At 37.4% G+C, this 20665-nt stretch overlaps 1 protein-coding gene across 2 annotated transcripts in view; it reads right to left on the reverse strand.

Annotated features, from left to right (window-relative positions):
• Positions 1-115: 115 nt before the first annotated feature.
• The window catches only part of LOC139975757 (spermidine synthase-like), a 29124-nt gene continuing 8574 nt past the window's right edge, over positions 116-20665 (reverse strand). For both annotated transcript variants that reach the window (XM_071983912.1, XM_071983913.1), the window contains exons 3-7: positions 20338-20458; positions 19003-19092; positions 8225-8462; positions 4420-4565; positions 116-2941 (exon numbers count right to left, since the gene is read on the reverse strand). In XM_071983912.1, the coding sequence (XP_071840013.1) occupies positions 2795-2941; positions 4420-4565; positions 8225-8462; positions 19003-19092; positions 20338-20458 (742 nt within the window). In that variant the 3' untranslated portion in view covers positions 116-2794. The remainder of the gene's footprint in view (positions 2942-4419; positions 4566-8224; positions 8463-19002; positions 19093-20337; positions 20459-20665) is intronic.

The following is a 20665-nucleotide window of genomic DNA, read 5'->3' on the forward strand; positions in this document are numbered from 1 at the left end:
TTGAATAGATCATGCCACATGCAGATAGATAATTGATTGAAACTTGTGTAATAGAAGTCCCAGTAGATGCTTGGAAGTACAGGCCAAAAATGACGAAGAGAAAACTGCCAAAAAATAAGGTATTTTCAACTTGTAAAGTTTCTTTATTGAAATGAGTTCAAGCAGTTGCTAAGAATGCCTTTCCAACTCTTACTGCTGAAAACATTTACCCGCCCAACAAATACTAACTTATCAAGTAGAAATCAAATTAAGAGTTGTAGTATTTCATTCTAAAACATTTAAAATTGTATCGCCAGTACATCTTCCGTGTAGAGGCTTTAAATATCATTGGTAACCCATTGCTTTTTAAATTCTAAAAAAAAAAATAAATAAATAAAAAAATAAAAAAAACATGTTCTTTCAACATTTCTTTTAACAACCCAGCATCCATGGGTGACATTTAAACACCATTTTGTCCTGGACAAAGTTGCAATGTAATTATAAACATGTTACTTGAGGTCATACAAGTCTTATGTAATGCATCCAAGGTACTTGACCTAGATGGTCTGTGTTGTCCAGCCATTTTTATTGATGATACTCAGATGTTTAAAGGATCATTACTCAAAATAAAAGCGATATGTAAATGCAAGCTGCACTGTTAGCCTAGGACATTAAAATGGTCTACAGAATATCAAAATTTAAATTTGGCGTCTTATCCCATCCTTTACGTAAGAGTTAGGAGTTGATGATTCTCTCGTCTCAAAAATGTTGTGGCCGGGACACTTATCCGTTTATTTTGAACCAAATGCCATATGAGCATACCGGGAAAATATTGTAATGCTACTTCCTTCATCATATCAAGTGAGAGTTGAAGAGCCACTGAACTGAATTGCTTTGGAATATTACTATCAAATGATCATCTTAAATTATTAAATCATTATCTTTTGTAGTGAATTTGACATATTGATGTGGTACCACCGAAATGATTGTTCAAGAAAAGACATGATACTATGTTACCTTAGGCAACAATGAAATTTGCACGAAAAGTCATGAAATTGAAGCATAAAATTCCAAATTTTGAAAATAACAGATTACATTAAATTTGTGAGACGCTAAAAAAAAACACCTTCCTTTTTTTTCTGTACCTGGATTAAACAATGGGTTAATAGTATGGAGCAGCGAAATGGTTCAAATGATATAAATCTCATAGTAAGTCTTAGAGATATTCATATATATAAATAAATAATCTTACAGAACTCACAATGCTAGCTTTAAAAAAAAATGTTATGCAGAACAAGTTAATAACTCAATATTGTATTTAGTTTTCACCATATATGCCACACTAAACAGAATGTTTTAAGCCTCCTTATGCATTAAATCTCGACGGTTTGATTTTTAATTGTTATTGGGTGGGGGGGAGGAGTACTACTGATTAGTAGTAAAAAAATCTCACAGCCCTGACTGAACTAACATTTCCGTATAATCGTGAGTCACTTGGAAGGACACACTTCTCAAGTAGTGTGTAGTAGCAGGAAGTTGTTATGTTTCCATAACAACTCCCTGGCAACAGTGGGTATACAAGCTGTACAAGTGTTTACTTAGTCTTGTGACCTTTATGTAGGCCTACAGCCTAGTGTACTCTGCTTTTTCACAAAGCTATTTTCCCGTATCTATTTGCTGTACTGCCCAGAGAACGCCCGCGGCTATGGAAGGCCATTTTGATTATAAGATGCACACAAATTATTGTGAATGGCCTTCAGTATTGTTGATAGCACCATAAAGAGGACTTTAACCTAGGTCGGTGTTTTCACAGACAAAGACATAAACTTCAAGCATAATACATACTCGAAAATAGGCTATACGTACTTTAAAGTTAAAATTGATAAACATACCTGAAATAATGCTCTTTAGTTATGTAATATAGTTTCCCATCATGGCAATGCCAAGTGTGGAATTATTCACCCCGCCATGAACTATCAATTTTACCATTGGAATGCCAAAGTGATATCTTAATAGCCCAGGCAGCGATCACCTCTGAATAAGCTTAAGATCCCAGGGGTATCGTATGGAATTGCATGCATGCAAAGAGACTTTGAGGCTGGAAGATATGGCCCAAAGTTTTGCACCTGAGCAGGAAGCAAGGGTTATATGACAACATTTAGCTACAGTTTAACCGAATCTATGGCAAGATAATTGATACTGTGGAAGGAGAAAGTACAACATTAGCTCAAACAAAATGGCCTCCCTCTACATAAAGCTTGAGATGGGTATTTGTATGGAACCGATGGTATACAGATTTTTGGGTACTGGGAGCTAGGGTGTAGGTGCTACTGAGCGGGAGGCCAGGTTATATCACACCATTCATCTGTTACCATGTCCGATTGCAAGATGGCAGATACTGCGAAATGACAACGTAACGCAAAGCCCAAGAACTCCCGCCCAGAAAAAAAGCAGGAGGGTTCTGTTCGACCATACGGGACGTAAATATGATCTTTGGATACGGACGGAACTTATATCCACGGTTTCATTCTTATAAGAGTAAGTTTGCTTTCCTCACATATTTTAGATGAAAATGTTATGCATATACCAAGATACCACGATATTGCATGGCATACCGTCCAGGTGTAATGTGCTGGGGTGGTGTGGGGGGAGGGGGGGAGGGTTTCGGGAGTATCTACCACTGTACAGGATTACACCACCACCTGGAGCCGTTGCCCACTTCTAATGTGAGGTGTTACACGTCCTCTGGAAGTGAGAACTCCCAACAGATCCAACAAACATCCAAGTCAAAATGAAACTCTAAGAGGGCTTCAGACTAGACCGACTCCTTCTTAAATGCTTTCCTAGCAAATTCTGGAAGAACGAAGGCAGCCCGATGAATAGCAGAGTTGTAGTATCGTAATTTGTGCAATTTGGTCTGGGACTCTCCCCATTCCCTCACAGGTTCCTTAAAGTTGGTCTCCTGGGAGGGGGTAAAAAAACGAAAAATGGTGTTGTAGTACTCGAAAAGTACCCCATACTCAGGTACTACTCAAGTACCGATTTTTGAAGTACTAGTTTGGGAAAATACTCGAACTCGACCATCAGTACTTGGTACTCGACAGTCAAAGTACTTGTACAACGGTACTCGGAATGGAGAGTACTCGAATATACAAGTACATTACGAGTACTTTAAAAAATATACATCTGGAAAAATACCGAATATATGCAACATTTCTTTAAAATTTGGGGGGGGGGGGGGCCGGGGGGGATTTTGGGCACTCTGGAGGCATATCGTCCCCTGTGTACTTTCAGCCTTGACTGGTATTATATTATGATTCCCTATTGACACATGTTGATAGACAAAATGTATGAAGAATTATGTCATATTTACTGTTGTAAAATATTAATTTTGGGAGACTTTTAAGGGAGGTTTCAAGACAGTGCCCCCTTGAAAGAGGGAGGAGGTATGTACAAAATGCATTATTTCTATGCAAAATCAGTCGTTTAATAAAAGATACCACAGCTTAATTTACATAAAGTGTGTAAGGTGTACTACTTTAAAAGTATAATAAATGAGTTATCAATATATATATGCTTTACAATATTTTTATCATCGATTATCTCATACTGTGCATTCATCTTATGATCATATCTGCATATTCCAATCATCTTCAGTAGGGCAACTGTTAACAAATTTGGTTGCGTGACGTAGATTCACATCAATGTGCAAATTGTAACACAATTACTTGTTGACGTGACTAAAAGGGGTCCAAAATATTTCATACTTTTTTGTTTCCCTAAATTAAGGTATGCTAATCAAAGTTGTAACAGTTTATATGGGCTGTAATATACACATACAATCCTTGCAGTTTAATTTAACAGTAGGCCTATTGGAAAGTACTCCAAAAGTACTCGAAAGGTACTCTGATGATAAAGTACTCGTACTCTGACCCCCCAAGTACTCGGACTCGGACAGTGGTACTTGATACTCGGATCATAAAATACTCTGACTGGGAGAGTGGTACTTGGTACTCGGACCCCAAAGGACTCAGAAGTACTTGGTACTCGGATACAAGTACTCGACTACAACACTGCCCAAAAACACAAAGTTGCAAAATAGACTCCTACAGAAATTGAAAAATGTGATCACGAAATTCCCAACCTCACTTTCCATGAATATGTGGTCTTGGTCATTGTCGAGGGTGGCGGCACTTATGCACGGAATAATTTGGCTTTCTCTGTTGGACACCATCCAGGGACAGGTTAAGACCATATTCAACCTAAAAGTGGTGACACTGGTTGGTGTATCATATTATCCAGTGCAGAATAATCCGACGATAAGATCATACAAAAAAAAAAAGGAAAGTGTGCCCAGGTCCTGAAGAGTAGCTTACCCTCCAAATATGCTGCGGTTATAAAAGAGAAGGAAGATTAAAAAAAAATGCCTATAGTACTTACTGGGTTGAGACTGCAAAGAGTAAATCCAATTTGGCCACTGGGGTAGGTCGGTATGGTGCAATACGCATAGTCCACCACCGGAAATACACCCTTGCAGAAGTCTTGCATGTTGGTGATGATATCCAGATGAAGCCAAAGACATTCCCCTGGAAAGAAAAGCATAAATCACAGGTGGAAACGTGTGCATATCAGTTTATCTGTCTTCAGACTCAACTCTCATTGAATGGGTACGGGAGACTTCAATCGTCTGTTTAAATTACGAGTGGGTTCCATTAAGCCTCACAACACGGTTGACAAGATGGGAGTTAAAATGTGTTCCTACACTTAAAAAGTTACAACCTTGCAAAGGAGGTCAGGAGGGGTAGTAGAAGGTTTGGAGGGGGAGGGGAAGGGAGGGGGAGGAATGGGAATGAGCTGGATTAATGACCTTTGAAGTCGACTCGACGGACTGACCTCACATTTCTGATGACATTACATTTTATTGCACTTTTGTCAATATTAATGCAACAAATGATGTACTGTTGTCTTTCAGTTTTAGCTCACAAACTTTATTAGTCAAAAATGTATGTATAAATATATTGAGAAACTGGGGGAAAAAAATAATATTATTTTATTTTTATACATTAATTACATGAATTATCAATGTATCACTAGTGTGGTGTCTAACCTGGAATTTTTTTTTTTTTTTTTTTCCATTTATCTTAAATGAAATTAACTACCATTTTGAGATTTCATAATATGTTGTTGCTTGATACTGTCCACACTCACCTTGGGATGATTCCCAAATGCTTTAACAGAACCCTGAATGTTTACACAAAAAGAAGCCTTTTTGCAATTTGTCAGCAATTTTACAAAACCATCCCCAGTATGTACACAAACAAGGTAACAATTGACCAAACTAAGACAATTAATCCTTTAGATTTTGTGTACATCTAATTAAGGTCAACGAAGAAGTAATTACTGACTTTTGAATCCTGACGTCAAGGTTCAAAACAAACCCTGGATTAGTTACATAAAAAACAAAAACAAAAGGAAACAGCAACAACTGTTGAGTTTTTCAATTATAGAACTAGAAGATAATATAGGAAACCTTCATTTGTTCATCTAATTAAGGTCAACGAAGAAGTAATTACTGACTTTTTTTGAATCCTGACGTCAAGGTTCAATACGACAACCTGGATTAGTTATATAATTAAAAAAAGAAGGAAACAGCAGCAACTGTTGAGTTCTTCAATTATAGAACTAGAAGATAATATAGGAAACCTTCATTTGTTCATCTAATTAAGGTCAACGAAGAAGTAATTACTGACTTTTTTTGAATCCTGACGTCAAGGTTCAATACGACAACCTGGATTAGTTATATAATTAAAAAAAGAAGGACACAGCAGCAACCATAGGCGTAGGAGGCGGGGGGGGCTGGGGGGGCTGCAGCCCCCCCAACCAAAATTTTTGGTGAAAATTCGGGCAATATGCTGAGAATTTTTCGGGCACCTACTGAAAGAAGAATAACTTGCAATGTGTTTTTCATTTTTTGGGGGGTGAAAATTCGGGCAATATGCTAAGAACTTTTCGGGCACCTACGGAAAGAAGAATAATTTGCAATGTGTTTTTCAATGGTTAAACTGATATTATTATTATCCTTATTATTGTAACGACTTCCCCAATAATTATAACCAATATGGAAGGGTAATAACAGGGAAAATAAAACCAAAATTTTTCGCGCGCTTCGCGCGCATTTAACATCTTGTTGTGCATGTCATATAGGCATTCATCGGTTATCGGCATGCGATGTAATAACCGATGAATGCCTATATGATAGCACATTAAAGCAGCATTTTGCGTCCTTTTCTATGATTTTTCTCGACCGCACTGACTCCACTATGCCATAAGGACATACATAACTAGCTTATCTATTTATATCTTACTTCAAGTGGTGGCATAAAAGTCGAAAAATTTGCAACTTTCAACTTTGTTTTCTCCAAGATATTTTCTTGGCTAATATCTTAGTTTGCTGTTTTGTGATTGATATATATGTAAAAAACCTCGATGGACATGTCAGAAAAGTAGAAAACGGGGACCAAATGCAAAATGTTGCTTTAAGATGTTGAACGCGCGCGTTGCGCACGAAAAAATTTGGTTATATTTTTCGGGCAAGTCGTTTCAGCCCCCCCAAATCAAATCAGGCTCCTACGCCTATGGCAGCAACTGTTGAGTTCTTCAATTATAGACTAGAAGATAATCTAGGAGGTTACCTTGATGGAAATGATTCATTTGTTAATAAGTGAAAAAAACATCTTGAGAGCAAATTTGAAGAAACAAAACTGAACTATTGGAATGATGATAACATGCTTTAAACTATGAGATCAGGGGACGATTTCATTTGCAAACTTGAAAGGAGAAAGTTCTCAAAATATTTGTCCATAAAATAAAGTTCTGCTGTGCCAATGGGAAGTTGTTCGTAAAACTGGCGAATTAATTAATATCGCCCTTTACGTACACATGAAATTAAGACTAACACAGCCACACATTAAAATCATGGAAGACTCTGTTCCTGGTTTCATATTTGGTTTGAAATGTTTCTAACTTTCCAGCATAACTGCACCCTATTGAAGGATGGACTATCCTCTGCTATAACTGCTTAAATATGTTACATTACGTTACATTAACGTTATGTAATATTATATATTACATATATTATATATCAATAATTACAACAGTACCATCCAAGATCAGTTATGCTTTGGAAATACTAGCAACACAACTGCACATAATGGTCTATTCTCTGTGACTTTCCACATATAAATCAATGATTTACAACGCCATCTGAAAGTATGGAGTATCATTGATTTACCACGCCACCGTAAAGTATGGAGAATCATTGATAAACCACGCCATCGTAAAGTATGGAGTATCATTGATTTACCACGTCATCATTAAGTATGGAGTATCATTGATTTACCATGCCATTGTAAAGTATGGAGTATCATTGATTTACCATGCCATTGTAAAGTATGGAGTATCATTGATTTACCACGCCGCTGTAAAGTATGAAGAATCATTGATAAACCACGCCATCGTAAAGTATGGAGTATCATTGATTTACCACGTCATCATTAAGTATGGAATATCATGGATATACCATGCCATCGTAAAGTATGGAGTATCATTGATTTACCATGCCATTGTAAAGTATGGAGTATCATTGATATATCACACCATCATTAAGTATGGAGTATCATTGATTTACCACGTCATCGTTAAGTATGGAGTATCATTGATTTACCACGCCATCCTAAAATATGGAATATCATTGATTTACCACGCCATGGTAAAGTATGGAGTATCATTGATTTACCACGGCATCGTAAAGTATGGAATATCATGGATATACCATGCCATCGTAAAGTATGGACTATCATTGATTGACCATGCCATGGTAAAGTATGGAGTATCATTGATTTACCACGCCACTGTAAAGTATGGAGAATCATTGATAAACCACGCCATCGTAAAGTATGGAGTATCATTGATATACCACACCATTGTAAAATATGGAGTATCATTGATATACCACACCATCGTTAAGTATGGAGTATCATTGACTTACCACGTCATCATTAAGTATGGAGTATCATTGATTTACCACGCCATCGTAAAGTATGGAGTATCATTGATTTACCATGCCACTGTAAAGTATGGAGTATCATTGATTTACCATGTCATCATTAAGTATAGAGTACCATTGATTTATCGTAAAATATGGAGTATTTCTCCAGGGCTCTATACAAGACTTCTGAACCATTACCTTGTGAACTAACGATGCCACCAGGCCGTAAAGCCGACTTTAAAAGGTCAAAATAACTCTTCTGGAATAACGACTCAGCTGGACCGACTGGGTCCGAGGAATCGGTGATGATGACATCAAAGGCTTCTTGATTCTTCTTCATGAATTCAAAGCCATCGCCGATGTGCACCGTCAATCTCGGATCAGCAAATGAAACTGCCAGACTCGGGAGATATTTCTTGCTAACTTCTATCACTTTCTAGAACCAACAAAAAAAATTAACATTTCTTTTTGAGTTTATGTTGAAACATAGACGATTCGAAATTTGAGCACTATCAATCCTGCATTTAGAGGCAAATTGGGATCATTTTTCTCAAATTAAAATGACTGGGGAGAATATATCAAAGTTTGAGGAAGAAACACATATTCTATACTTAAACTGAAACGTTTAGTGGTTTTGAGGATGCCTAATCATAAGCCATACATGTTAATATCCATGAACTTGTGCACACCAAATGAAGAGGATTATGTATTGACCAATGCAGCAACAAATAAAGAAAGGTATATCAGGAATCAGTTATCATGTTGACAAAACATCAACTGGTAAGGATTTTACAGTATAGAATTTTTATGTCAATTCCTATGTGAAATATACTGCCAACTCATATATTGTGTGAATAAAAGGAAATTTTCTGTTACCAATTTTGAGTATGGAAATCACTTTAAGATTTGCTTTTATAGACTGAGAGTTCTACATGACATTGTTTAAAATGCACTGTGAAATATTTTTACAACTTGCAAGTCATCTGGTATAAATCACAAAACAAATTGCCAATTTTAGCCACCATTTAAGATTTTCTGTTGACCCCTTGAAAGCTCAGGGTGAAACTGGCTATAGGCACTTGAGTGTGCAATAATACATATCAACTTTCCTTGAACTTTCCTGGATGACTGTATGTTCTGTTAAAGACTTATAGAGCCCTTTCACATAATTTAACTGAACTGAATTTGACTAAACTATGTTCACCAAAAGAAAATCATACAATTGGAGAATTTTTGTTTTCAGACTTTTGACACCTGTTGACCTCTACCAATTTCAATTGTGGGGCATCCATCTACCAAATACAACATTAATTCAACTCGTATTTGTTGAGATATCGTGAAGGCATATTGCCACTATGAGAAATTTATGTAAGCCCCACCCCACTCATCAATACGTATGAGATGGGAACCACAAAACATGGGGCACATCTACACATCATGGGGTATCTCGTGTTTACAAACTGGCCATCACACATACACACTTCACACATACACACACATATCTGTACGACCTGTCAATTGGGGATATGAATTTGGAACTGGGGACTTTTTCATTTCATAACTTACAGCTTAAACAAGTCACACTAATTGATAATGATGTTCCCTGATGTGTATGACATACAGAGAGTTTTTAAGTATCCTTTGATTTTTATCTGCATATTGGTATGTGTTATAGCTATTAAGTTGGGGATACACAGGACATTGACACTAAACAGTGCAAATGTGGACACACTCGATCCATAGCTTGTTCCACAGGGAGAAGGATATACCCACTAATATTATTGTACTATGAAATTGTTGAGAAACTGCCCATTGCTTGTTATTATTATTATTTTTATTATTATGAAGCCTATTACCAAAGATTTCACAAATAAATATGAATACATTAAAGCATTTGTTTGGAAGGATGGTATCAAAAGCATAACTCAAATGATTTCTTTTTGGGAGTAGCATCTACATACTCATATGAATGAAATTTATCTAGCTCCTGTTCAGCAAAAATATTTCATAAAACTCTTTATGCCAAATACTGGGAATACAGGAAATACAGTTGGACAACTGAATGCAAACATTAAAGTAAACCTTTTTACGATCAATAATAGACCAATGCAGAGAAGAAAAAACCACAAAGATGAATATGCATATTTTAATGCCTTTTATTACATAAATGTTTGTTGCAAGAAATTTTGAAATGAAAATTGGAAGAAGGATGATGGAAACATAAGGAAAGAGTTCAACAACTTATTAAGTTTACCCAATATGTCGGTCAAATGCGATGTATTTGATAAAAGAAAGTCATACTGAACGTGACTGTTAACTTGAAGTTATATATCCATTTTATAATGACTATCATCAGGCTGTTGAAAGATGTTTACATTCATACTTTTACTTCATATGATAGGTTAACATGTTTCAGGGCATCATTTGTCTTTAGGTTCCAGCACCTGTAGGCCTCCTTGAACTGACTGCATGGTTAACGGTGTCTTTAAGTAGTCCTCTTTCGTGTTATCATTGTAAGGAATAGAATATGAGACGTCTCAGTCACTGCCTGATTCATCACTTATTTCTTTTGTGACCTCCATATCATCTGTGTCTAATGACACTGAGTCTTTCTGTATGTTAGACAGTGTTCTCTCAGAAATGGTACTTTCTTCATTGCTTCTGGAAAACCTTGTCACAGGCAATCCTGGAAAGTAGTCATCTTTTGTGTTATCATTGTAAGGAATAGAATATGAGACGTCTCAGTCACTGCCTGATTCACCACTCATTTCTTTCGTGACCTCCATGTCATCTGTGTCTAATGACACTGATTCTTTCTGTATGTTAGACTGTTCTCTCAGAAATGGTACTTTCTTCAATGTTTCTGGAAGACCTTGTCACAGGCAATCCTGTTAGGTAGTCATCTTTTCGTGATATCTTTGTATGGGATAGAATATGAGACGTCTCAGCCCTGCCATCACTGTATTTCTTTTGTGACCTCCATGTCATCTGTTGCTAATGACACTGAGTCTTTATGTAAGTTAGACTGTGTTCTCTCAGAAATGGTACTTTCTTCACTGCTTCTGGAAAACCTTGTCACAGGCAATCAATTAGTCATCTTTTAGGTGTCAGTTGCTATTTCTATGATATCCATCCATGGTCTATGTGAGGTTGTTTTGGGGCTTGTGAGATGACATTCTCTGTAGAAGCAATTGAAGGACCTTCCGATCGCTTTCTCATTTGCAAGATGGAAGACACATTCACATGGCATGGTCGTGGGAAGTTGAAAGATGTTGGAATGCCATAATCATACAGCATCTCAGATTTAACTGGAATGTCTTTCAATGCAAACAAGACAAAGATTCAACTTTGAGCCATGACCTTCATCGACTTTCATTTTGTTGCTATTGACTTGTGTTGTCCAGCCATGGTTCACTAGTCTTCCCAGCCTGGGATATTTCTTGTTGGTTCGATCTCGGCTGTATAAAGATAAAGCATACGAAATGAAAAGATGTTAAGTACAAGCTTCAGCTACCTAGCAAGCAAGGCAGCCGCCCGATGGCAGAGATGTGGCATGTTGGCAGTGGCGAGCGGACCACATACCACGGCCGATGGCAGCAGGATGTTGGCGGGAAGACTGGTTCACCGCCAGCTGGCCGGCTTCGGCAAAACTACGGTTAGCCATCCGTGGACAGGCATCAGCAACATGGCCGCATGCCACAGCCGGCAACACTGCGGGGTGTCGCTGATGGGTCGATCGACCAATGAGACTCTTGAAGGTAAGTTTTTTGGTACCTAAGTAACTTAACATTAATTAACTGGCTAATTGGTTGATGTAAGATATTGTAACTTTCTACTAATACAACAAACAGGTTAACTTTGATGTCAAATGACGTCTTTAAATGAAACCAAGTGGTTTGGTGATACCAGTTTGGTGCTTGTGACATAATGTTAGGTCAAATTCATCACTGTACTTTATACATGTTATTAAGAACACATTAAATGTCTATCTTTTGTAAGGTGTGAATCTGTGGGTAAATACCTACCAGGTAAACTAAGGAAGCTATTGGCTAGTTTACTTGGCCAGGAAATACCCTAGATATCATATAAACCACTTGGTGCTAAGGAACTAAAACATTTGGTGAGTCGGTTTTATGTATAATGGAACAATCTGAGAAAGTTTCGGGAAATCTTGAGATGGCAACCTAGGCATCCTTTATTTAATATTAAACTTAAGAAAGGCATGTGTAAAAAACTTTCACTTAATAATTCCAAGAAATCTTGATATCCCTGGGATAAGTTGCATCTAACATGGACAATAAGTTGTGGGTGTGTCCCCAATCAAAGGTTCATCCACTTTGTCTAAATTACCAAACAAGTTAGCACTAATATCCCTTAACAAATCTGGCTATATATACATGATGTGGTAAACCTCATCTAACATTCCAAATATCCCAAGTGTGGGTGTGACCTCAATCTGTGTTCTCCCATCATATGCTGTTATGTCAAAATATAGCAATATGAATGAATATTATGTACAAGAGTCAATATAACATTTAATTCTCACCAACCAATGGGTAAGTCACACCTGACGTTGAAGATATTTTGTATGATGGATATTTGTACACATTTTTAATTTCATTTTGCTATATATTATACAACACAACATACCATGTATACCACATGACATGTAGGAGATACACCTTCAATGGCTGATACACCTGCATTTGGGGATATTTTCTATGTTATATGAGGATGCATCCAGATTTGTTTGTCACAGGTCATTTATTATGTTACATAATGTGTATGGATTATTCTACATATTGTCCATTGCACATTAAGTGCTGTATACTACACAACACAACATACTGTACCTTAATAGGGGATATACACCTTCAATTGTGGATACATCTGGGGATATCTTTCATGTTACATGAGGACATTTATCCAGATTTTTTCAAAGAGTAATTTAAGTATGTTACACATTGTGTATGAATTATTCTACATATTGTCCATTTCATATTCAGTGCTGTATACCTCACAACACAACATATTGTACTTAAATAGGGGATATATACACCTTCAATTGTGGATATATCTGGGGATATCATGTTACATGAGGACATATCCAGATTTGTTTAAATGAGTCATTTCAAGTGTGATACATATTGTATGGATTCTTGTACATATTGCTCATTCATGTTGATATGTATCTCCTACCATATATCGTGTATGCTGTGTTGTGCAATATATGAAATGAACAATATACACAAGAACTCCATACGAGGTACCAATGTTATGTCTGAAACTTAAGTGACTAATTTCAACAAGACCTGGATATACCCCTCTCCCCCCCCCCTGCCCCCAGGTAATATCAAAATATTCCCAGGTGCAGATTTATCTCAACTCTTAAAGGTACTGTTTGTTACGTTGTATAATATACAGCACTACAAACTGAACGGTATGTACCAGAAATCCATACAAACTGGAATTAGGTCTCACACTCATTAATGACTACTTTTTCATCAACACATCCAGCTGCGTAACGATATAATACCATTAAAAAAATCATCCACAGATGCAGGTATATCTCTTATGTTACTGTATGTTTATATCGAACTCCGATAAACTTGATTTCACGCAACAGCAATACATAATAACCTTCAATTGTAAAATTTCCAAGTACGATAAGGACAAAACAGACGCATAAAATTTGTGTCGTTAAACCACTAACATATTTGTGCGGCTTGTATAGAGAAAACTCTTAGTATTCACCACGATTGTTTTTCCTTTCCAGGTGAAAACATATATCCGAATCCACTTTATTCTCTTGCCTCCCGTCTTTTCCCAGATTCTCCAGAAGTTTCTCCGCCTTATGCAAATAAGGGTTCCCTGTGTAAAATCTATTTTGCCGTAAAGACTGCTAGACTATAGCCAAAAAGAGGAAATTGGTATGATTCAGAAATTCATGGAAATTATAACATCAATGCAACGATGCCGGAGAAACGCTTTAGTATATCAATACGCTTCACGTGAGGTTGATAAAGTTGGGTGGATCAATGTAGGAAAGCATTTCAATAAAGATGGGTTTGTTGCAAACCAAATTACATACATGAAGGTAAGTTCTCCAGTGAAACGAAAGAGGGTGGGGGGACCAACCCACACAAACATGACCTCTCTTTGCAATTACTTAATGATTTTTACACATATGTGTATTCATAAGAGACCAAACAATGTGCAAAACTTCACATACCTTTTTCTGGTAGTAACTTCACCATAACCCCTGGGGCAGGGGGGAGGGTCTGTATGTAAAGGCAGATACTTCTCATTGTGCTTCAGGCATGAACTTACCTACAAAAGAAGTCAATCAAGAATGCATACATTACAAGAGCAGTCTTAAACTGTAACAGTGAATAATTACTGTAATAACAGTGTGATTAAAACAGGTATTCGAAGGTAAACTATAGAAAACAAAGCCAAGACTATTTAATTACTTGTTTGTTACTACCTTTTGCCTCTAGATGTCATCTTTAACACTAATTATCAAGAGAGGAAATAAATAATACATATTATGATTACAATGTGATTGATCTTTAAAAGTACAAACCAGAAAAGACTAAAATATTCATTGGGTAAAATCCTTGACCGTGACAATCACAGGACTGTTAACTGACTAAATAATTAAGGCCTACTACCATCAACAATCCACAAAAGCTAGAAAATGGGGTGATTTATAATGATGTGGATGAACAATACACTGTCAGTTAGGGGATGTTTGTATTATAGCCTTTGCACAACAAGACACTGTCAGTTACGGGATGTTTGTAGTAAAGCCTAAGTTGCACAACAAGACACTGTCAGTTAGGGGATGTTTGTATTATAGCCTTTGCACAACAAGACACTGTCAGTTACGGGATGTTTGTAGTAAAGCCTAAGTTGCACAACAAGACACTGTCAGTTAGGGGATGTTTGTAGTATAACCTTTGCACAACAAGACACTGTCAGTTAAGGGGGTGTTTGTAGTATAGCCTTTGCACAACAAGACACTGTCAGTTAGGGGATGTTTGTAGTATAGCCTTTGCACAACAAGACACTGTCAGTTAGGGGATGTTTGTAGTATAGCCTTTGTACAAGACTGTCAGTTAGGGGATGTTTGTAGTATAGCCTTTGCACAACAAGACACTGTCAGTTAGGGGATGTTTGTAGTATAGCCTTTGTACAACAAGACACTGTCAGTTAGGGGATGTTTGTAGTATAGCCTTTGTACAAGACACTGTCAGTTAGGGGATGTTTGTGGTATAGCCTTTGCACAACAAGACACTGTCAGTTAGGGGATGTTTGTAGTATAGCCTTTGTACAAGACACTGTCAGTTAGGGGATGTTTGTGGTATAGCCTTTGCACAACAAGACACTGTCAGTTAGGGGATGTTTGTAGTATAGCCTTTGTACAAGACACTGTCAGATAGGAGATGTTTGTAGTATAGCCTTTGCACAACAAGACACTGTCAGTTAGGGGATGTTTGTAGTATAGCCTAAGTTGCACTAGACACTGTCGGTTAGGGGATGTTTGTAGTATATCCTAAGTTACACAACAAGATACTGTCAGTTAGGGGATGTTTGTAGTATAACCTTTGCATAAGACACTGTCAGTTAGGGGATGTTTGTAGTATAGCCTTTGCACAAGACACTGTCAGTTAGGGGATGTTTGTAGTATGGCCTTTGCACAACAAGACACTGTCAGTTAGGGCCCGGATGTTTGTAGTATAGCCTTTGCACAACAAGACACTGTCAGTTAGGGGATGTTTGTAGTATGGCCTAAGTTGCACTAGACACTGTCAGTTAGGGGATGTTTGTAATATATCCTAAGTTACACAACAAGACACTGTCAGTTAGGGGATGTTTGTAGTATGGCCTAAGTTGCACTAGACACTGTCAGTTAGGGGATGTTTGTAATATATCCTAAGTTACACAACAAGACACTGTCAGTTAGGGGATGTTTGTAGTATAGCCTTTGCACAACAAGACACTGTCAGTTAGGGGATGTTTGTACTGTAGTATAGTCTTTGCAGCTTGGTAATATTTACATTAGCTGGTAGAAAGCAACGTCCAGTCCATGTGAAACTAGTATTGGGTCTCATGATAAAGTTTACTATTGTTTGCGCGACCGGACGCAGTCGGCTTAGCAGTGGTGAAGGGCTCTGCCTTGGGTTAATCCGACTGCAGGAAAACGGGAGCGCCGCAGTCGGACGGCAGGGTATTGTTTAGCGTGGAAGACGCGGGATTCCGCATTGCTGATTTTGTATATGGTGCCTTATCAAAGTATACTTACACTGCCAATGAATATTGGATGTTCTTTTGGCATGAGCCAACACAAAGAATGCAACTTAGCACTGCCAGTGCTAATGATAAATGCTGTCTCACAATTGTCCATTGAACCTATGGAAAAATATTCAAAATATTTAAAAGAGGACTGAAAATTGTGACTCCAACCATATGCCTGTGTTTCAAATACATATTCATAAGGGATGGCTTCTTCTGAACTGACAGTAATACTCATGCAAGGCCTGAGCAAAGATATTACTTACATTTAATTATTAGTAATAGTTCTAGATATACACACCTCAAGTACAGAGAAACCTAGCATTTAAAGGAATTTTTTAGTGGCAGTCTATTGGGTGTATGAAAAAAACTCCATAATTTTTTCATCGGCATAGTCCTAGTTTAGGGAATTTTCATCCTATGATTCAGGAGAAGTGAAGTTTTCAACCTCGCGCCAACTTAATCTAATATACTTTAAACAGTGGAAAATAATTAGAGCTGTGACGTCATCGCGGCACTTTGTTTCGGGCTACAGAATGATATCATTAGCAAGCTACACTGTAGCGAGGAAAGTTAACATTTCTGAAAGTAAAATAGCGATTGAGATGGAAATTTCTTGATGAAGTTGCAAGTAAGCAATCTTTTGAAGAGTTAAAACATTCAAGAATTCCCTTACTCAATTTTCTCCATAATATGTTGTTCAGTTATTTTTTATTTGAGCGATTTTTTTAATCACAGCCATACGCATAGTCTGTATACATTCCTGTGAGCGTATCAAGGCCAAGCTTAGAGTGAGATCTGATCGATTCTGACCGATGTGCCGCACTGACATCATGTCTTGATGTAAGTCAGTGTTGGATTCTAGTTGTCTAGCAGGACAGGCCAACATTTTAAGCACTCTATCACAAAAACTAAAATTATTCACAGGGCAAGACTTTGTGCGATGAAAAGACCAAAAAGTATATGACTGAAATTACTGGATCCTATTTTGCACTTAACAATTCCTTAAAGTCACATATAAATAGGGAATATCACCAAATGGAATAAAAAAAAAGAAAGAAAAATATAATATCTTACCATTTAGTAATCTTCAAGTGGTACGTTCAGGGCTCGCTCCCACAAGTTCAATGTATACATCTACATGTATTTATGACCATTGTCCCAACTGGGTGGTCAAGCAGTGTAAAAACACCGCATTACAAGCAAACAGTCATTTGTGTTGGGCATTTTGCTATCCAACTGGGGAAGTGTGTTTGCTGCTGTAGCAGTAAACCCAGGAAATGTGTGTATGTCTCCCAACCCTGTGAACTGGGGAGACACGCATCATCCGTGTGTATAATTCTGAGGGCGCTATGATAATCAGAACTGAGACACCTACTTCATCTTTGTCGAACAAACACACCAGACATGCGGATTTGAAGTATGAGATTGGGGGGAATATTTGTAATCACTTAGAAAATTAGAGGGAGCACTTCTGAAATGTTGTGGATGGTTCTGCACATGGAAATTGGATATTTGTCAAAATGGGGATATCCCCATTTGTGGGTGTATCACCAGTTGGAAAATGTGTATCCATACTAATATCCCTGATTGACAGGTGTTACGGTATGCACACACAAACACACGCAAACACACCCAAACATGCACATACACACCAGCACGTTGGCAACGTAACCAAAAATGGTCACTGATTTGCTAACAGACCAGTACATGTTGTGTACCCTGACCAGAGGAGTAGTAATACCAAACAAAATAAGATTTTTCATTCCACCAATGAAATTGCACAATTCTGCTTTGGCTGACAGCAGCTGAATTCTTCGGTTAAACAAAGTCCCTGTCCGACTGCTGTATTAATGTCATCCAAAAAATATACAAAACTGTCGAACGAGAAAGCCGAAAGTCCGACTCCTCGGCAATTTCTATAAAGGAACTTTACACATACGAATGTCAAGTTTTGATCACTGTCGACTACAAATGATTTAAGCTTTCTTTTGTACTGTCTCATGGTCAAAACCTTAACATCAGTTTGCTGTCTGTTCTACCTCATCAAGTTCACCATGGTAAGCCAGAATTATTTAATAAACTGTTCCATATCATCAACGTTTCCATGGTGATCTAGCATTTCTGTGTGTTTTGTTCTGCTTTATCAATACCACCATGGTGAGCCAGAATGAATTAATAACTGTTCCACCTTATCAACTTCACCGTGGTGACCCAGCACTATGTTGGGTCTGTTCTACCTAATCAATTTCACATAGGGTGACCCATCATTATATTGTGTCTGTTCTACCTATCACGTTACCAAGGTGTCAGACAATATCCCTTTGTGTCTGTTCTATGTTATCAATTTCACATAGGGTGACCCATCATTATTTTGTGTTTGTCCTACCTATCACGTTACCAAGGTGTCAGACAACATCCCTTTGTGTCTGTTCTACCATATCAATTTCACATAGGGTGACCCATCATTATATTGTGTCTGTCCTACCTATCACATTACCAAGGTGTCAGACAACATCCATTTGTGTCTGCTCTACCTTATCACTGTCACCACCATGACACAGCATTACTGTGTGTCTGTTCAACCATATCAACCTTCACACAAAGTGACGCCCATCAGTGCTATGTCTCTGTCCCACCTCATCAACTTGACTCCGCATAACATTTGTGTAGTCTACCTTATCAATTTCACACATGACCACCTCGTCTATGTCGTGTTTCAGAACTTCGCGGGCGGCTCCTCCGTCTCCTCCACCGACAATTAACACCTGTATCAGACAAAAGGATCAAAAAATATTATTTTTAAATTTAGGACAAATCAAATGAAATATTTATTACACCCAACATCCAGAGTGAGAATGAATGAATGAATGAATGAATGAATGAATGAATGAATGAATGAATGAATGAATGAATGCATGCATGAATGCATGAATGCATGAATGCATGCATGCATGAATGAATGAATGAATGAATGAATGAATGAATGAATGAATGAATGAATGAATGAATGAATGAATGAATGAATGAATGAATGAAAAGTTTATGCACAACCACTACCTTGCAACACAACATTTGCACGGTCGTGCTGAAACCAAAATACAAAACTGGAGAAATTTAACAATTACAAAATAACATTACTTAGCATTTAACTTATTGAAATAAGTATCATGATTAACAAAAAGATAATGTTTGAGAAGTTTCTTAAAGCGGTTGATAGAAAGAATACTGCGAAGTTCGAAAGGGAGAATACTTTTTTGCTCAAACATTAAGCAGAGGATCACAGAACTAAGACTATGACATGTTAGGTTAACGGATGAAAACAGTATTAGGACCACTGCTACTGGTGAATAACCCGAGCAAATATGTGCATGGAAAGTTACGGGAGGAAATCTGCCATGGTGATGTTGCTAGAACACCATCAAACTTTCTGATGTGGGAAAGAAGAGTTTATCTGACAATGGTAAGTCAGATTCAAACAAACGATGAAGAAGGAAGGTTACAGAGTTGTGATCTTCAATCATCAGAGTAGATTATTGGGTTCCCTGTAAGAGTCTATTTCTTGCAATTGCAATGAAACTGACATCAATACTAAAACTGATCACTGAGATACTGTTTTATATCTCTGGATTATCTAATCAAAATAATTCGCCAATAGAAGGCCGCAACTCACTACTCAATGCGGTACTTCTACACTCCAAAAATGAAATTGGTCCGACCTTCCCTCCTTCAGATATCGTGTTTACAAGCCGGGCATCACAAATGCAATAACACACATACATACACACATACGCCATCATGAATGCAAAGGATATGATTTTCATCAGAAACCAAAAACTTAACCAAGTAAGCTTGAGTTCTTATATTTGGCATCATGTTAGTCTCTGACATAGATAGGAAGGTATGCTGCAATTTTCAAAGAGAGATCGGTTAGGTGTTGTTCGACCTTTAACCTGCTAAATGTGTGGATTATATCCTCAAACGTTATTGCTCACTGGGACCAGAGATCTTACCCTCTTAGGATTTGGATGTGAATTCATTGGAATGTGAACTATCATTTCTTGGTAGCTGAACTCATCTCTTTCCGTGACTTGTATGACACCATCTAAGACTAAGACGTTTCCATAGTTTGTACTGCAAAAATAACAAAAAACAGATGTTTTTAAGATCACGCCTGGGTATGATCATTAATAGGTCCTTTCATCCTACATTAAGATGGTTATGTAGTATGAGAAGTAAAAACTAAAATGGTGGTAAGACCTTTCATTGCATCTATAGGGTACTGTCTCATATCATACCTGAAACTTACTTTCATACATTTTTCATCAACTAGACCCAGGG

This window comes from Apostichopus japonicus, chromosome 11 (genome assembly GCF_037975245.1).
Source record: "Apostichopus japonicus isolate 1M-3 chromosome 11, ASM3797524v1, whole genome shotgun sequence".
NCBI classification, from domain to species: Eukaryota; Metazoa; Echinodermata; class Holothuroidea; order Aspidochirotida; family Stichopodidae; genus Apostichopus; species Apostichopus japonicus.